This window comes from Hylobates moloch, unplaced genomic scaffold, assembly GCF_009828535.3.
Source record: "Hylobates moloch isolate HMO894 unplaced genomic scaffold, HMol_V3 SCAFFOLD_4, whole genome shotgun sequence".
Taxonomy (NCBI): Eukaryota; Metazoa; Chordata; class Mammalia; order Primates; family Hylobatidae; genus Hylobates; species Hylobates moloch.
In genome coordinates this window covers 109997572-110016697 of record NW_026652279.1, presented here as the reverse complement: position 1 = coordinate 110016697, position 19126 = coordinate 109997572, and the positions used below count along the sequence as shown (strand labels likewise).

General features: G+C 34.1%; 1 protein-coding gene across 2 annotated transcripts in view; it reads right to left on the bottom strand.

The window, feature by feature from the left end:
- RB1 (RB transcriptional corepressor 1) overlaps positions 1 to 19126 on the bottom strand; it is a 162489-nt gene that overhangs the window by 102319 nt on the left and 41044 nt on the right. For both annotated transcript variants that reach the window (XM_058437876.1, XM_032150858.2), the window contains exons 3-6: positions 17754 to 17869; positions 15262 to 15381; positions 12603 to 12641; positions 11457 to 11524 (exon numbers count right to left, since the gene is read on the bottom strand). In XM_058437876.1, coding sequence (XP_058293859.1) covers positions 11457 to 11524; positions 12603 to 12641; positions 15262 to 15381; positions 17754 to 17869 — 343 coding nt within the window. The remainder of the gene's footprint in view (positions 1 to 11456; positions 11525 to 12602; positions 12642 to 15261; positions 15382 to 17753; positions 17870 to 19126) is intronic.

The following is a 19126-nucleotide window of genomic DNA, read 5'->3' as shown; positions in this document are numbered from 1 at the left end:
TATAAAAGCTATAGACATGATTCATAAACATGTCAAACATAAAGAACATGGAACCAAAAAGCATATTTTTAAAAACTTGCTGATTGTAAAACACAGCCAGCTAAGAGATGAATAAAAATAAAGAACTGAGAAATAGAGAAACTATGATACAGGAGTTACGATAACCTTAGAATCCATTTAAATACAGAACTGAGACTAACCAAATGCAATAATTATAATGACAAAATAGAATTTAAATGTTATAATACTTGATAATGTCATAACAATAAAATGGACTAATCTGAAAATGGAGAGGGGGAGGCACCAGGAAGAGTGAGGATAGTAACCTTCTTCAAACCAGATTAATGTATGTTGCTTTAAATAAAAACAAAAACTTAAATAAAATAAAGATTGCAACCTCTTAATTTTTTCACATTTTTTCCTAATCTTGGAGAAATAATTTTAGAAATAATATCACTTAAAGTGACAAAATACTTATCTAAATTTAAGCAATTCCTTCCACTTCTCTATTTTCTTCTATAAAATTTCAGTGAAATTAATTTTTATATTTTAAAGGTAGCACTGTCACAATTTCAGAGCCTGTTACTGGTCTATTCAGAGATTCAACTTCTTCCTGGTTTAGTCTTGGGAGGGTGTATTTGTCGAGGAATTTATCCATTTCTTCTAGATTTTCTAGTTTATTTGCATAGAGGTGTTTGTAGTATTCTCTGATGGTAGATTGTATTTCTGTGGGATCGGTGGTGATATCCCCTTTTTCATTTTTTATTGCATCTATTTGATTCTTCTCTCTTTTCTTCTTTATTAGTCTTGCTAGCGGTCTATCAATTTTGTTGATCTTTTCAAAAAACCAGCTCCTGGATTCATTGATTTTTTGAAGGGTTTTTTGTGTCTCTATTTCCTTCAGTTCTGCTCTGATTTTAGATATTTCTAGCCTTCTGCTAGCTTTTGAATGTGTTTGCTCTTGCTTTTCTAGTTCTTTTAATTGTGAAGTTAGGGTGTCAATTCTGGATCTTTCCTGCTTTCTCCTGTGGGCATTTAGTGCTATAAATTTCCCTCTACACACTGCTTTGAATGTGTCCCAGAGATTCTGGTATGTTGTGTCTTTGTTCTCGTTGGTTTCAAAGAACATCTTTATTTCTGCCTTCATTTCATTATGTACCCAATAGTCATTCAGGAGCAGGTTGTTCAGTTTCCATGTAGTTGAGCGGTTTTGAGTGAGTTTCTTAATCCTGAGTTCTAGTTTGATTGCACTGTGGTCTAAGAGACAGTTTGTTATAATTTCTGTTCTTTTACATTTGCTGAGGAGAGCTTTACTTCCAACTATGTGGTCAATTTTGGAATAGGTGTGGTGTGGTGCTGAAAAAAATGTATATTCTGTTGATTTGGGGTGGAGAGTTCTGTAGATGTCTATTAGGTCCACTTTGTGCAGAGCTGAGTTCAATTCCTGGATAGCCTACCAATCAAAAAGAGTACAGGACCTGATGGATTCACAGCCAAATTCTATCAGAGGTACAAGGTGGAACTGGTACCATTCCTTCTGAAACTATTCCAATCGATAGAAAAAGAGGGAATCCCCCCTAACACATTTTATGAGGCCGGCATCGTCCTGATACCAAAGACTGGCAGAGACATAACCAAAAAAGAGAATTTTAGACCAATATCCTTGATGAACATTGATGCAAAAATCCTCAATAAAATACTGGCAAACCGAATCCAGCAGCACATCAAAAAGCTTATACACCATGATCAAGTGGGCTTCATCCCTGGGATGCAAGGCTGGTTCAACATACACAAATCAATAGATGTAATCCAGCATATAAACAGAACCAAAGACAAAAACCACATGATTATCTCAGTAGATGCAGAAAAGGCCTTTGACAAAATTCAACAACCCTTCATGCTAAAAACTCTCAATAAATTAGGTATTGATGGGACGTATCTCAAAATAATAAGAGCTATCTATGACAAACCCACAGCCAATATCATACTGAATGGGCAAAAACTGGAAGCATTCCCTTTGAAAACGGGCACAAGACAGGGATGCCCTCTCTCACCACTCCTATTCAACATAGTGCTGGAAGTTCTGGCCAGGGCAATCAGGCAGGAGAAGGTAATAAAGGGTATTCAATTAGGAAAAGAGGAAGTCAAATTGTCCCTGTTTGCAGATGACATGATTGTATATCTAGAAAACCCCATTGTCTCAGCCCAAAATCTCCTTAAGCTGATTAGCAACTTCAGCAAAGTCTCAGGATACAAAATCAATGTACAAAAATCACAAGCATTCTTGTACACCAATCACAGACAAACAGAGAGCCAAATCATGAATGAACTCCCATTCACAATTGCTTCAAAGAGAATAAAATACCTAGGAATCCAACTTACAAGGGATGTGAAGGACCTCTTCAAGGAGAACTACAAACCACTGCTCAATGAAATAAAAGAGGATACAAACAAATGGAAGAACATTCCATGCTCACGGGCTGGAAGAATCAATATCGTGAAAATGGCCATACTGCCCAAGGTAATTTATAGATTCAATGCCATCCCCATCAAGCTACCATTGACTTTCTTCACAGAATTGGAAAAAACTACTTTAAAGTTCATATGGAACCAAAAAAGAGCCCGCATCGCCAAGTCAATCCTAAGCCAAAAGAACAAAGCTGGAGGCATCACGCTACCTGACTTCAAACTATACTACAAGGCTACAGTAACCAAAACAGCATGGTACTGGTACCACAACAGAGACATAGATCAATGAAACAGAACAGAGCCCTCAGAAATAATGCCGCATATCTACAACTATCTGATCTTTGACAAACCTGACAAAAACAAGAAATGGGGAAAGGAAACCCTATTTAATAAATGGTGCTGGGAAAACTGCCTAGCCATATGTAGAAAGCTGAAACTGGATCCCTTCCTTACACCTTATACAAAAATTAATTCAAGATGGATTAAAGAATTAAATGTTAGACCTAAAACCATTAAAACCCTACAAGAAAACCTAGGCAATACCATTCAGGACATAGGCGTGGGCAAGGACTTAATGACTAAAACACCAAAAGCAATGGCAACAAAAGCCAAAATTGACAAATGGGATCTAATTAAACTAAAGAGCTTCTGCACAGCAAAAGAAACTACCATCGGAGTGAACAGGCAACCTACAGAACGGGAGAAAATTTTTGCAACCTACTCATCTGACAAAGGGCTAATATCCAGAATCTACAATGAACTCAAACAAATTTACAAGAAAAAAACAAACAACCCCATCAAAAAGTGGGCAAAGGACATGAACAGACACTTCTCAAAAGAAGACATTTATGCAGCCAAAAGACACATGAAAAAATGCTCATCATCACTGGCCATCAGAGAAATGCAAATCAAAAGCACAATGAGATATCATCTCACACTAGTTAGAATGGCCATCATTAAAAAGTCAGGAAACAACAGGTGCTGGAGAGGATGTGGAGGAATAGGAACACTTTTACACTGCTGGTGGGACTGTAAACTAGTTCAACCATTGTGGAAGTCAGTATGGCGATTCCTCAGGGATCTGGAACTAGAAATACCATTTGACCCAGCCATCTCATTACTGGGTATATACCCAAAGGACTATAAATCATGCTGCTATAAAGACACATGCACACGTATGTTTATTGTGGCACTATTCACAATAGCAAAGACTTGGAACCAACCTAGATGTCCAACAACGATAGACTGGATTAAGAAAATGTGGCACATATACACCATGGAATACTATGCAGCCATAAAAAATGATGAGTTCATGTCCTTTATAGGGACATGGATGAAACTGGAAAACATCATTCTCAGCAAACTATCGCAAGGGCAAACAACCAAACACTGCATGTCCTCACTCATAGGTGGGAATTGAACAATGAGAACTCATGGACACAGGAAGGGGAACATCACACTCTGGGGACTGTTGTGGGGTGGGGGGAGGGGGAAGGGACAGCATTAGGAGATATACCTAATGCTAAATGACAAGTTAATGGGTGCAGCAAAACAACATGGCACATGGATACATATGTAACAAACCTGCACATTGTGCACATGTACCCTAAAACCTAAAGTATAATAATAAAAAAAATTTTTTTCAAAAAATAAAAAATAAAAAATAAAGGTAGCACTGTAATATGAACCTAGTTTTAGAAAATTATATTCGTGAATGCACTCAACTACCCATCTTTTTAATCAAAATGTATATATGAAGATATATCTGGAATGACAATTACATAATTTTTTTAATTTTAATTTTTGTGGGTACATAGTACATATATTTATGGGTTATGTGCGATGTTTTGATACAGGCATGCAATGTGAAATAAGCACATTATGGAGAACGGGGTATCCATCTCCTCAAGCATTTATCCTCTGAGTTACAAACAATCCAATTACACTCTTTATTTTAAAATGTACAATTAAGGTATTATTGACTAGAGTCACCCTGTTGTGCTATCAAACAAGTCTTATTCATTTTTTCTATGTTTGTGGACCCATTAACCATCCTCATCTCTCCCAAACCTCCACCACCCTTCCCAGCTTCTGGTAACCATCCTTCTACTCTCTAGGTCCATGAGTTCAGATTTGATTTTTAGATCTCACAAATAAATGAGAATATGTGATGTTTGTCTTTCTGTACCTGGCTTATTTCATTTAACGTAATGATCTCCAGGTCCATCTATGTTGTCACAAATGACTAGATCTTGTTCTTTTTCATGGCTGAATAGTACTCCATTGTGTATATGTACCATATTTTCTTTATCCATTCATCTGTTGATGGACACTTAGGTTGCTTTCAAATCTTAGCTATTATAAACAGTGCTGCAACAAACATAGGAGTGCAGATACCTCTTTGATATACTGACTTCCTTTCATTGGGTATATACCCGGCAGTGGGATTGTTGGATAATATGGTAGCTCAATTTTTAATTTTTTTGAGAAACCTCCAAACTGTTCTCCATAGTAGTTGTACTAATTTACATTCCCACCAACAGTGTACAGGGGTTCTCTTTTCTCCACATCCTAGCCAGCATTTGTTATTACCTGTCTTTTGAATATCAGCCATTTTAACTGCAGTGAGATAGATATCTCATTGTAGTTTTGATTTGCATTTTTCTGATGGTCACTGGTGTTGAGCACCTTTCCATATGCCTGTTTGTCATTTGTATGTCTTCTTTTGAGAAATGTGTATTCAACTCTTTTGCCAATTTTTTGGTCAGATTATTAGATTTTTTCCCATAGAGTTGAGTCCCTGATATATTCTGGTTATTAATTGCTTGTCAGAGGGGTAGTTTGCAAATATTTTTTCCATTCTGTGGGTTGTCTCTTCACTTCATTCATTGTATCCTTTGCTGCATAGAAGCTTTTTAACTTGATGTGATCTCGTTTGTCCATTTTTGCTTTGGTTGCCTGTGTTTGTGAGGTATTGCTCAAGAAATTTTTGCCCAGACCAATGTCCCAGAGATTTTCCCCAATGTTTTCTTACAGTAGTTTCATAGTTTGAGGTCTTAGATTTAAGTCCTTAATCATTTTGATTTTTGTATATGGTGACAGATAGGGGTCTAGTTTCATTCTTCTGCATATGGATATCCAGTTTTCCCAGCACCATTTATTGAAGAGACTGTCTTTTCCCCTGTATATGTTCTTGGCCACTGTCAAAAATGAGTTCACTGTAGGTGTGTGGATTTGTTTCTGAGCTCTCTGTTCTGTTCCATTGGTCTATGTGTCTGCTGTTATGCCAGTACCATGCTGTTTTGGTTACTATAGTTCTGTAGTATAATTTGAAGTCAAGCAATGTCGCCTTTTCGCTTAGGATAGCTTTCACTATTCTGGGTCTTTTGTAGTTCCATATAAATTTTAGGACTGTTTTTTCTATTTCTGTGAAGAATGTCATTGGTATTTTGATAGGAATTGCATTGAATCTATAGATTGCTTTGGGCAGTATGGACATTTTAACAATATTAATTCTTCCAATCTATGAACAACATAAAATATTTTTTCCATTTTTTTGGTGTGCTTTTCAATTTCTTTCATCAGTATTCTATGGTTTTCATTATAGAGATCTTTCACTTCTGTGGTTAATTCCTAGGCATTTTATTTTATGTGTGGCTATTGTAAATAGGATTACTTTTTAAATTGCTTTTTCACATTATTCACTGTTGGCATACAGAAACACTACTGATTGTTGTATGTTGATTTTCTATCCTTCAACTTTACTGAACTTGTTTATTAGTTCTAATAGTTTTCTTGTGGAGTCTTTAGGTTCTTCCAAATATAAGATTGTATCAGCTGCAAACAAGGATAACTTGACTTCTTCCTTTCCAATCTGGATTCCCTTTATATCTTTTGTCTGACTACTCTATCTAGGACTTCCAGTACTATGCTGAATAACAGTGATGACAGTGGACATCCTCGTCATGTTCTAGATCTTAGAGGAAAGGCTTTCAGTTTTTCCCCATTAAGTATTATACTAGCTGTGGGTCTGTTACATATGATTTTTATTACATTAAGGTATGTTCCTTCTATCCTCAGTTTTTTTAGGGTTTTGGTCAGGAAGGGATGCTGAATTTTATCAAGTGCTTTTTCAGCATCAATTGAAATGATCATATGATTTTTGTCCTTCATTCTGTTGATATGACTGACATACCACATTGATTTGTGTATGTTGAACCATCCTTGCATTGCAGGGATAAATCCCACTGTGACATAATGAATGATCTATCTAATGTATTATTGAGTTCAGTTTGCTAGTGTTTTGTTGAAGATTTCTGTATCAATATTCCTCAGAAATACTGGCCTATTTTCTTTTTTTAATGTGTCTTTATCTGGTTTTGGTATCAGGGTAATACAGGCCTTGTAGAATGAGTTTGGAAGTATTTCTTCCTACTCTATTTTTCAGAATACTGTAAGTAGGATTGGTATTAGTTCTTCTTTAAATGTCTGGTACAATTCAGCAGTGAAGCCATCAGGTCCCAGGCTTTTCTTTACTAGGAGACTTTATTATGGCTTCAATCTCATTACTTGTTATTGGTCTGTTCAGGTTTTGGATTTCTTCCTGGTTCAATCTTGGTAAGTTGTACATGTCAAGGGATTTGCCCATTTCTTCCATATTTTCCAGTTTATTGGCATATAGTTGCTTATAGAAGCCACTAATGATACTTTTCATTTCTGCAGTATCAGTTGTAATGTCTCCTTTTTCATTTCTGATTTTATTTGTATCTTCTCTCTTTTTTCCTTAGTTAATCTAGCTAAAGGCTTGTCAATTTTGTTTAACTTTTTAAAAAAACACTTTGTTTCATTGATCTTTTGCAATTTTTTTCATTGCAATTTCATGTATTTCTGCTCTGATCTTTCTTTTCTTCTACTAATTTTGGGTTTGATTTGCTCTTATTTTTGTACTTCTTTAAGATACAATGTTAGATTGTTTATTTTAGTTTTTCCTCTTTTTTTGACCTATAACTAACCCACAGCCAATGTCATACTGAATGGGCAGAAGCTTGAAGCATTCCCTTTGAAAACTGGCACAAGACAAGGATGCCCTTTTTCACCACTCCTATTCAACAAAGTATTGGAAGTCCTAATCAGAGCAATCAGGTGAGAGAAAGAAATGAAGGGCATCCATATAGGAAGAGAAGGAGTCAAACTATCTCTGTGGCAGATGACAGGATTCTGTATCTAGAAAACCCTATAGTTTTAGAGCCGAAAACCTCCTTCAGCTGATCAACAACTTCAGCAAAGTTTCAGGATACAAAATCAATGTATAAAAATCACTAGTATTTCTACACACCAACAAGAGCCAAGCTGAGAGCCAAATCAGAAAGGCAATCCCATTAAAAATTGCCACAAAAAGAATACATAGGAATACGACTAACCAGGGAGGTGAAAGCTCTCTACAACAAGAATTTCAAAACACTGCTCAAAGAAATCAGAGATGATACAAACACATGGAAAAACATCCCATGCTCATGGATAGGAAGAATCAATGTCATTAAAATGGCCACACTGCCCAAAAAAATTAACAGATTCAAGGCTATTCCTATCAAACTACCAATGACATTCTTCACATAAATAAAAAAAAACTATTTTAAAATTCAACTGGAACCAAAAAAGAGCCCGAATAGCCAAGGCAATCCTAAGCAAAAAGAACAAAGCTGGAGGCATCACACTATCCAACTTCAAACTATACTACAGGGCTACAGTAACCAAAACAGCATGTTATTAGTACAAAAACAGGCACTTTTTTTCAGAATAGCGTAGACCAATGGAACAGAATAGAGCACCCAGAAATAAGGCTGCACACCTAGGACCAGCTGATCTTTTTGACAAAGCTGACAAAAGCAAGCAATGGGGAAAAGACTCCCATTTCAATAACTGGTGCTAGGATAAGTGGCTAGCCATATGCAGAAGATTGAAGCTGGACCCATTCCTTACACCATATACAAAAATCAACTCAAGATGGATTAAAGATGGTCAGGCCAGGTGTGGTGGCTCATTCCTGTAATCTCAGCACTTTGGGAGGCTGAGGTACATGGATCACCTGAGGTCGGGAGTTCAAGACCAGCCTGGCCAACATAGTAAAATCCCATCTCTAGTAAAAATACAAAAATTAGCCGGGCATGGTGGTGCACACCTGTAGTCCCAGTTACTCAGGAGGCTGAGGCAAGATAATCACTTAAACCTGGGAGGCAGAGGTTGCAGTGAGCTGAGATTGTGCCACTGCACTCTAGCCTGGGCAACAGAGTGAGACTCTGTCTCAAAAAAAAAAAAAAAAAAAAAAAAAAATACATCCTGGACATAGGAACAGGCAAAGACTTCATGATAAAGACACCAAAAGCAATCACAACAAAATCAAAAATTGACAAGTGGGATCGAATTAAACTCAAGAGCTTCTGCACAGCAAAAGAAACAATCAACAGAGTAAATGAACAACCTACAGAATGGGAGAAAAATTTTGCAAACTATGCATCTGACAAAGGTCTAATATCCAGCATCTATAAGGAACTTAGACAAATTTACAAGAGAAAAAAAACCAACCCCATTAAAAAGTGGGCAAGGCACATGAACAGACACTTTTCAAAAGAAGGCATATATGCAGCCAATAAGCATATGAAAAAAAAGCTACATATCACTGATCATTAGAGAAATGCAAATCAAAACCACAATGAGATACCATCTCACACCAGTCAGAATGGCTATTACTAAAAAGTCAAAAAATAACAGATACTGGTGAGGTTGCAAAGAAAAGAGAATACTTACACACTCTTGGTGGGAGTGTAAATTAGTTCAAACATTGTAGAAAGCAGTCTGACGATTCTGCAAAGAGCTAAAAGCAGAACTACCCTTGGACCCAGCAATCCCATTACTGAGTACATACCCAAAGGAATAGAAATTATTCTACCATAAAGACACAAGCACGTGAATGTTCACTGCAGCACTATCCACAATAGCAAAGACATGGAATCAACCTAAATTCTCATCAATGACAGAATGGATGAAGAAAATGTGGTACATATATACCATGGAATTCTATGCAGCCCATAAAAAAGAATGAGATCATGTCCTTCACAGGAACATGGATGGAGCTGGAGGCTATTATCCTTAGCAAACTAATGCAGAAACAAAAAACTAAATACTGCATGGCCTCACTTATAAGTAGGAGCTAAATGATGAAAACTTAAGAACACAAAGACAGAAACAACAGGCACTGGGGTCTACCTGAAGGTGGAAAGTGGGAGGAGGGAGAGAAACAGAAAAAACAGCTATTGGATACTGGGCTTAATTCCTGGGTGATGAAATAAGCTGTATAACAAACCCCTGTGACACAAGTTTACCTATGTAACAAACCATCACATGTACCCCCGAACCTAAAAGTTTTTTTTAAAAAAAGATGTTTTCCTCTTTTGTGATGTAGGCACTTACAGCTATAAACTTCCCTCTGTACTGCTTTTACTGTATCCCATAGGTTTTGGTTTGTTATGTTTCCATTATCATTTGTTTCAAAAAATTTTTTAATTTCCCTCTTAATTTCTTCATTGACCCCTGGTCATTCAGGAGCATATTGTTTAATTTCCATGTATCTCTACAGTTTCCAAAATGCCTTGTTACTAATTTCTAGTTTTATTCTATTGTGATCAGAGAATATGCATGATATTATTTCATGCTTTTTTAATGTTTTAAGCCTAACACATGGTCTATCCTTGAGAATGATTAATATGCAGAGAAGAAGAATGTATATTCTTGGATGAAATGTTCTTTAAATATCTATTAGATTCATATGGTCTATATAGTGCAGATTAAGTCTGATGTTTCTTTGTTGATTTTCTGTCTGGAAGATCTGTCCAATGCTGAAAGTGGGGTGTTGAAGTCTCCAGCTATTTCTATTGTATTGGGGCCTATGTCTCTCTTTAGCTCTAATAATATTTGCTTTAATCTGGGTGCTCCAATATTAGTTGCATAAATATTTAACACTGTTATATCCTCTTGCTGAATTGACCCCTTTATCATTATATAATGACCTTCTTTGTCCTTATAGTTTTGTTCTTGAAATCTACTTTGTCTGATATAAGTATAGTGACCCCTGCTCTTATTTTGGTTTCTGTGGGCATGGAATATATTTTTCCATCCCTTTATTTTCAGTCAGTATGTGTCTCTATAGGCAAAGTGTGTTTCTTGTAGGAAACAGATCAAATGGGTCTTGTTTTTCCATCATTCAACCAGTCTGTGTCTTTTAATTGGAGACTTTAGTCCATTTACGTTCAATGTTATTATTGGTAAGTAAGGACTTACTCATGCCATTTTGTTATTTGTTTTCTGGTTGTTTTGTGGTCTTCTCTTCCTTCTTTCTTTCCTTTCTGTCTTCCTTTAGTGAAAGTAATTTTCTCTGATGATATGCTTTAGTTTCTTGCTTTTTATTTTTCATGTCTACATTGTATGTTTTTTGGTTTGAAGTTACTATGAGGCTTGCAAATCCTATCTTATAACCCATTATTTTAACTGATAACAAGTTAACACTGTTTGCATAAACAAACAAAAATAATAAAAACTCTATACCTTAACTGCATCCCAATTATGTAATTTTAATGCCGATTATCCCTGGGTGGATTTTAGGTAATTTTTCTTTGTGCTTTCGTGACCAAAATTATTTTATTTGAGTTATTTATCATGAGCAAAATATCATTTTTATGAAAACAGTAACATCATTATTCTTCAAAAAAAAGAAAGGGAGGAAAGATGGAATATTAGAAACATAAATGAAATAAAGCATTTCCAAGGTTGTTTCTAGTACCAGAATTATAAGAACTTGCTAACAGTTAATAAGACATGCAGAGAATGAGGGAGGAGTACATTACTCAATAAAAATTGGGGAATTTAGTCCAAAGGAATGCCAATTTAATTATTACATTTGAAATATTAGCATTTAATAAATATAATGAACTTACCTTTAGCTAATAAAAATGTGATCCAAGAAACTTTTAGCACCAATGCAGAATTTATTTCAGTAGATATCCTATTAAACAAATAGCAGAAAAAAAAACAGGAAAAATGTATCACTGAAAGAAAGTTTTCCAGATATATCTTTTGGGTGTTTCTTGTTGTGCATTTAAAAAAAAAAGACCTTAGTTAAATGCATAATAGAATACAGTCCATTTTAAATGTGTAATTTACACCTGAGTTTATCTCTATTCATTTAATGTTTCTATGTCTTATAATTCTAAGATATGGTATTTAGCCCACAGAACAGTACACATTCTTGACCATGAGAAGCTGAAAAAAAAAAAAATTAAGAAAAAAAGTATACATTTTGAGAGAAAAATTTTGTAAAAGAAATACTGAATATTTCAATTGTAATATAAAAATATATAAAAGATATAGTATGCTATAATATACTTTGTTTCAAATTACCTTAATATTTTTTGCTGTTTTTTCTGATTAATTATCAACACCGTGAGCAGAAAAATGATGGTTTGGATGACTTTAGTTTGCCAATTTAACACTTTGCCTTGATAATCTTTCCATAGACATTCACTTGTTGGAATTAATAGATTGATATCAATTGATCAGTAAATATACAATTTCCCTTTATATTAATTATCTTCAATACTACTCCAACGAGGCAGAAAATCTCATGCACTACTCATTCTGTTTCCAAGAAAAAACTCTGGAGCTCTTCATGGGCATACTGTTAGAGCATGCATTATACATTTAAAATAATCATTTGGAAATTTTAATACAGATTTTTAGATTTATTCTCACACAGAAATTATGCTGATTATTAGTTAATAAAGTGCCTGTAACAGACCCTCAATGAAGATTTAGTCAATGAATTTGCATTTTTCTGAGTTGGTGATATGTTGTCCTGAATCAATTCCACCTTATTAGTTCTTCCTTGTAGCACAAGGGATGTATTTTATACTATTTTCTTTGTGAGAAGATAAATAATCTACACAGGACTTAAATCTACGGGCTTAATTTATGAAGTAGCCTGCTATAATCGATCAAACTAACCCTAACTATCAAGATGTTTGAGATTATTCTATAAAAATCTTTTTTTTTAAGTGAAAAATAACATTCTGTGAACTACTTACGAACTGCTGGGTTGTGTCAAATATATAAGTTCACATGTCCTGAAAAGAAAAACATTACGACTTTTTAACATTTTTTCATAATTTAGAAGTCATAGTAGTTTTCTCATGCTTTATTTATCTTCTTTTAAGAAGTATACATTTTAAAAACAAAAAACGTACAGCATTATAAAACAAAGTTCAAGTACATTTTCCCAATTTATGACATCTCACATCATTGTAATATATAATAACAGTTAATTCTCTCAATTACTCTTCAAAAAAAAGGTATAAATAAGATAGAAAAAACCCAGCTGATCCACCTAAGTTTAGTAAAGTTTACTCTTTACTCTAAATTATCTCATATGATTTGTCAATAAAAATTTTAAATCCCTTTTACAAAGTCCTGAGTGGTCTTTCGAGGCCAAATCCGACTGTTACTCCCTAGTTTAAAATCATGCAAGGAGTTTCCACTGCCTGCAGGGCAAAGTCCAAGATTACTACCAGTCTGACCCCTTCCTACCTTTCAGCCATTAGCAATATCAAAGTACATCCTGATATCACTGCTTTGGCTTTGTACACATGCTAATCTCTAAGATGCTCGCTCCCGTTCCCACTCATTTTGCTTGGTGAATTTCTATTTTTTCTATAAACCCTATTTGGACATTGCCTTCTATGGTTTTTTCTCTGACCAAAATCACCACTATAGTTACCTTTCACCCTTAAACATATACAATGTAATGCTTTGTCCACTATGTAATTTCTGCTTCTTACAACAGAAACAAATATCCAAGCAGATTCCTTATCTCAGACAGCAGAGCAAATGACTTGGAAGCATCCAGTCAAAATTACTATAGCAGGAAAAAAAAATCAGAACTGTACCCCAAATCACTCCTACCAATGAGTCCCCAAATTCTATACCTAGAAAAAAAACCCGATGATTATAGATCTTAAAGTACTTATATATATAGAATACTCATTAAAGTTGGCTTAAAGAAGTTTTTGCTTGCTTTGTTTACTAGAGAGGTAATACATCCTCCTTACAAATGTAAGTTACTCATATAAAACTTGGGTTAACATTGTGGTAAACTTCTCTCCAGTCATTTCATTCTATGCATTAGTTGTCTAGGTTTCTTCCTTACACATAGTCATAATCAGTATATATCCTGCTTCATTTGTTTAACATTAGAAACACTTTCCAATATTGCCATTATTCTTTATCACATTTTATTTTATATTTATAACATTTTATGTTTAGATATGTTTAATATTTATTGTTTAACTTCAGTTGTGAATATGCAGTTGTTTCTAGTTTTTCAGGGGTCTAAATAATATTGTACCAAAAAAAACTCTAGAGCAATGTTGTATTTAGGATCATATTAAAATAAGCTACCAGATATGAATTAAAAGGTTGTAAACAAGTTTAAAGAATAGAAAAAAATTTAGAAAGTCACAATTAGGTAAATTTTAAAAGCCAAACACACACACACACACACACACACACACACACATATAATATTCTACTCAATGTGAAACAATACCCAAAGGAAAGAAACATTCTAAAATATGAAAAGTGATTCTCTCCACTGTTGACATTTTGGTCGATTCATATTTTATTTATGCCTTTCTGTGTTTTCCAAGTATTCTATAATTAGTTCATGTTTGTTATGCAAATTAGTTAGATAATTTATCTCCATTAATAATTAAAAATTCCCCTTTTTCTTGTGCAAAAAGCTTCTATTCTCGTCAAGAAAAGACCAAAAAAAAAAAAAAAAAAAAAAAAAGATGGCCAATGCTACCATATTACAATTAAAACCAGGGGCAAGAAAAGACAGTCCTTCAAAAGCCCTAGGCCTTTGAGTTTTTTCTCTAATTTTTCTCATCCTCTACCACAGTTGTGAAGTTTTAGTGATCAAAAAAGAAAAAGGGGGAGAAAATAGAGGCATCCTCCTAAGGAGATGCTTCTTTCCACCTCTATCTCCGTCCCATTCTCTCCAGAATAGGGCCATGCCTCTTTTACCCTTCTCCCTTTACCATGCTATTACACAATTGCTTATTTAGCTAACACAGTAACTTTCATATTCTCTTAACTGCAAATGAAATGAGCCTCAAAACAAACATGATAACAGACATATGCCAAATTAAGGGCTGAAACATTTGGGGTAGGGGACTACAGTTTTGATGAAAAGTATAGAAAACACTTAACCGAAGCATATTAATTATGCTCCTACTTGAACTGTAATGGAAAAAGTCCTCTAAGCCACCATTGGGAATACAAATCGTTACTTCATAGTATAGGTCATATTCACCATCCATTGCCAGGGTTTTCTCATTCCAAACTAAATAACACTATTAGGAAGAAGTTTAAATTTATGTCACCATTCTATTCAGAACTAGAAGTTTTCTGGCAAAGAAGGCTAAAACGGGAGATAAGCTTAAAGTTTTCGAAAACAAATGGAAGACATGAAAGGATAATAAAACGGTTAATTTTCCAGGAAGCATTCAGAATGCATATTACTGGATAAATAAGAAAGCTAAGAATTAATGAGCTAACATTAAAAGGGACAAGTCTAAGAAGTAATACTTACTAACTTTACTAAATGTGTTAAATAATTCCCAGAATCTAATTATGAACAATGACATAAAAAATCAGAGTGTAACCCTAATAAAATGTTTACTTTACCTTTCCAATTTGCTGAAGAGTGCAAACAATACATCATACTTCTTCAACAGTCTTGACATAGCATTATCAACTTTGGTGCTGGTATCAATTTCTTTTAGTAAGTTAAAGAATTTATGGACACTACAAAGGAAAGAATAGAAAAAAGTAAATCAGTAATCTTAAAAATTTGTGTTATTTCGTTTTCAAATCATAGATATTTCAACTCAAAAGATTATCAGCTCTACATCAAATCACTACTATATCCTTTGGAAGGAATTACTTTTTGCAAAATCAATTCGCCTTCAACTTACACCTCTATTATCTATATACCTATGCTTATATCTATTTATCATTGAGAATATAAGAAAACGAAGGATCAAGAAGAGATATGCGTATATTTATTCTGTATCTGTCTATGTGTTTTAAAAAACATGAGTTCACATCCATTTATCCAATTCCAATATAAAACCATATGCTTCATTTTAGTGTTTCCCTTTCTATATTTGTAACTCTTCTTTGACAGTGGGAAACCTGGAACCCATTCATCCTCAGTTTACTTACTCAATCCCCCTGTAAGTAACCATCTTCCATCTCCAAAGCCACCCCCTCCCCCATGTGGACACTTTTCTGTTCTTCTCAGAACTGACTCCCAGTTCTAGACTTACCCCACCCCTTAGCATAGACACTTCCTCACCATGGTAGGGCTCTGACTTCCCACAGCAGGCTGCCCTCCTCACCTCACTTGTGCTCTGACTCCCTGCACCGGCTGCCTGCACACCCTGCTTAGTCTCTGACACTGCACACAAAGCAGCCACATCAGGTTGCCCCCACACAAAGGATGCCCTCCTCACCCTACTTTGACTCTAACATCCTGCTCTGGGCCCTGTGGCACCCTCCTGTCAGAGATGCACACCAAAATGCATACTTTATTTGCCCCACCAATGATTTTAGAATTGAATTATTTTTGGAAAAGGAAAGTTGATTTTAAAAATTTAAGCAGTTTAAATAATAACTTTAAATCACTCTTCATTACTGTTTTCCATAAAAATTAACCTATTTGAAATATCAATATATACATTTTCCAATAGGATATTAAAGATAGCAATCATTAACTACATCTCACATGCTAATTTCTAATCATGAATTTTGTATAAGGAATTATACCAAAGCAGCTAACTGAACCAAAAGATAGTCACTTGACCCATCCATAGGCTGTCCAGCAACCAAAGAGTTATAGCCCTCACTCAAAAAAATGGGCTGGACCAATCAAACACTGGGGAAATAAAAGCTTCAGCTAATGAGCAGAGGAACCAAAAGGTTATTAAAGTTCCTATGACACAGAAAGGAATGGCGGAGCCATGACAAGCTATGTGAAAAAGCAAATAAAGAAAGAGTAGAAATGACAAAGAATAGAAGACCAGAAAGTTGATTAGAAGAGAAAAGAGAAAGGAACAAATGTGCAGATATATCCAGAGAAAAAGAAATTAGCCTTGGAATAGCATTTATTAAAGAACTACTCTCAGTTCCAGTTTTTTTGAGGCATATGGCAATATCTGTCCTGAGATTACCATGAAAACTGAATTGTTACAACAAAGCCTTTTTTCTAGGGGAAACTTAAGGGAAGAAAAGAAGGAAGGGAGAGAAGCAGTGAGTGCCTGTAGTGTTGCAGGTATTGACTCTATGAACTATTTATGTTATTTCTATTTTTTGTATATTTACGAATATACAAGGCCTTCGTTTCCACATTTTATTTAGATATAGCCAAAAAAGTATTTCAAAAATGCAACAATTTAATCTACCTCATTTAAATAAAACATCAATTATGTTTAATTCTAGATGTCTTTGTTCAAGGAGAAACATAATTACCTATTTGGTAAAAATATATACTGTTGCATTTTCGTAAATACGTTGCAAAGAAAATGACTGGAAGTCCTGGATACTTTCTGAAGATAAAATTCATACATTATTGAAAACACATTAATAAACTCTTCTTATGAGGCTATAAACTCTACAACAAACACCTATTAAGTAATTAACTGGCTCAAGTATTGCAGCATGTTCAAATCAATATATAATCTGAAAAAAAAAAGCATTTAATTATAATATCCTCTATGTTAAAACAATCTTAGGCTTTAATAAATCTTACCTAAATTCCTTTAAGATAAACTCAAACTACTTATATAAAGGTTTTAATATAAAACAAGCCTATTTACAAATCTTCGCTTTTCTGTTCACTTTATTAACAGCCACAATCAAGAAAGCTTACACATGAATAGTGAGAGACACAATGAAAATTTTTCCAGGACACAAACTGCTACCTTTTAAAGAAATACAGCATAAATACACTTTCATAATGGCTCCATGAGAGAATGGCAGTTCACTATTTGGTCCAAGTTCTTTACGTTTTATTTTATTTTAGCATTTCTCACTAATTCACTAAAGTCTATTGAGAGGAAAATCCAGAATTTGTTTCCTTTTATGGCAGAGGCTTATATTTATACAAGAAACTTCACCTGATTTCTATGTTTTTCTGTAGCTCAGTAAAAGTGAACGGCATCTCATCTAGGTCAACTGCTGCAATAAAGATACAGATTCCCCACAGTTCCTTTTTCTTTTGAATATAACCTCCCTGGGAACAAAAAATAAAGATAAAATATTTCATTAAATAATTCACACACTGGATACTATGTTAAAACTGTATTATAACTGATTTTTTCTTATTCAGCATACAAAATAAATGTTTGTAATACTGTATATTTGTAACACATCCTTCTGATGGCATATATTTGAAAGGATTTCATTTCACACTAATAACAAACATACAAATTTTATATTATAAGGCAAAAAAATACTAGAAAGATCAAAAAATTAAATAAGTTACAGTGGAAACTTTAGGGGTCAGTCAATTCCTCAGAATAGTTTCATTTTTCAATAATCCAATGTCATCGAAGCCAAGTTAAGAGATTTAGAATCCATAACATATAATTTGTTTGAAAAAAACAAGCCCATGTTCTTATTCGCTTATTCTTTCCTTGCTCTATTCATTCATTACTTTTATCAATTTATTTATTCAAGTATTTTTAACCTTGTATTTCATGTTTCAGTTCCTTAACTGCCTTTTTTGTAAAATCAAAATAAGAATATGTACCCCATTTTGTAAGAATTAAATGAAATTATATTTATAAAGCCTTTGGCATAGTATACAGTATACAGTCAGTTCTTAATGATTGACAGCTATCATTATCACTAGAGTACTTTTTCATTATCTTTAGAACACGTTTTTCCCCACAATATATACCACCCCTAAATATTACATTTTATGGGTAAAATTTGGATTATATTAAGTTGGAAACAAAAGAAATGTCAAATTAATGTGGAAACAAAAGAAATGTTGAATTAATATTCATTAAATAGTTGGAACTATTTACTTACTCTTAACTGGAGATTACAATAGAGCTAAAAAGCATGTAATATGATTTTACATTATTTTGAAATATCAATTATATAAAAGCTTTAGGATAAGTGAGTTGTTCCAGATTACCAAATTTTACAGGTAATTAAAGGTTTACCACCATCCAACTCTAAACTTTTTCTTAATTTTAGCTACTTGGGATGTAAATATTTTACAACTTAAATTACAATTATACACCCACTAGAATAGTTAAAATGTAAAAGACTGACAATATCAAGGGTCAGTGAGGATGTAGTGCAATGGAATACTTAAACATCACTGGGAAAAATGTAAAATGGCACAATCATTTTGGAAAACAAGTTTGGAAGTTCTTATAAAGTTAAACATGCACTTTCCATAACACATAGCAATCCTACTCCCAGATATTCATACCCAAGAGAAATGAAAACATTATATGTGAATGTTCATAGCAGC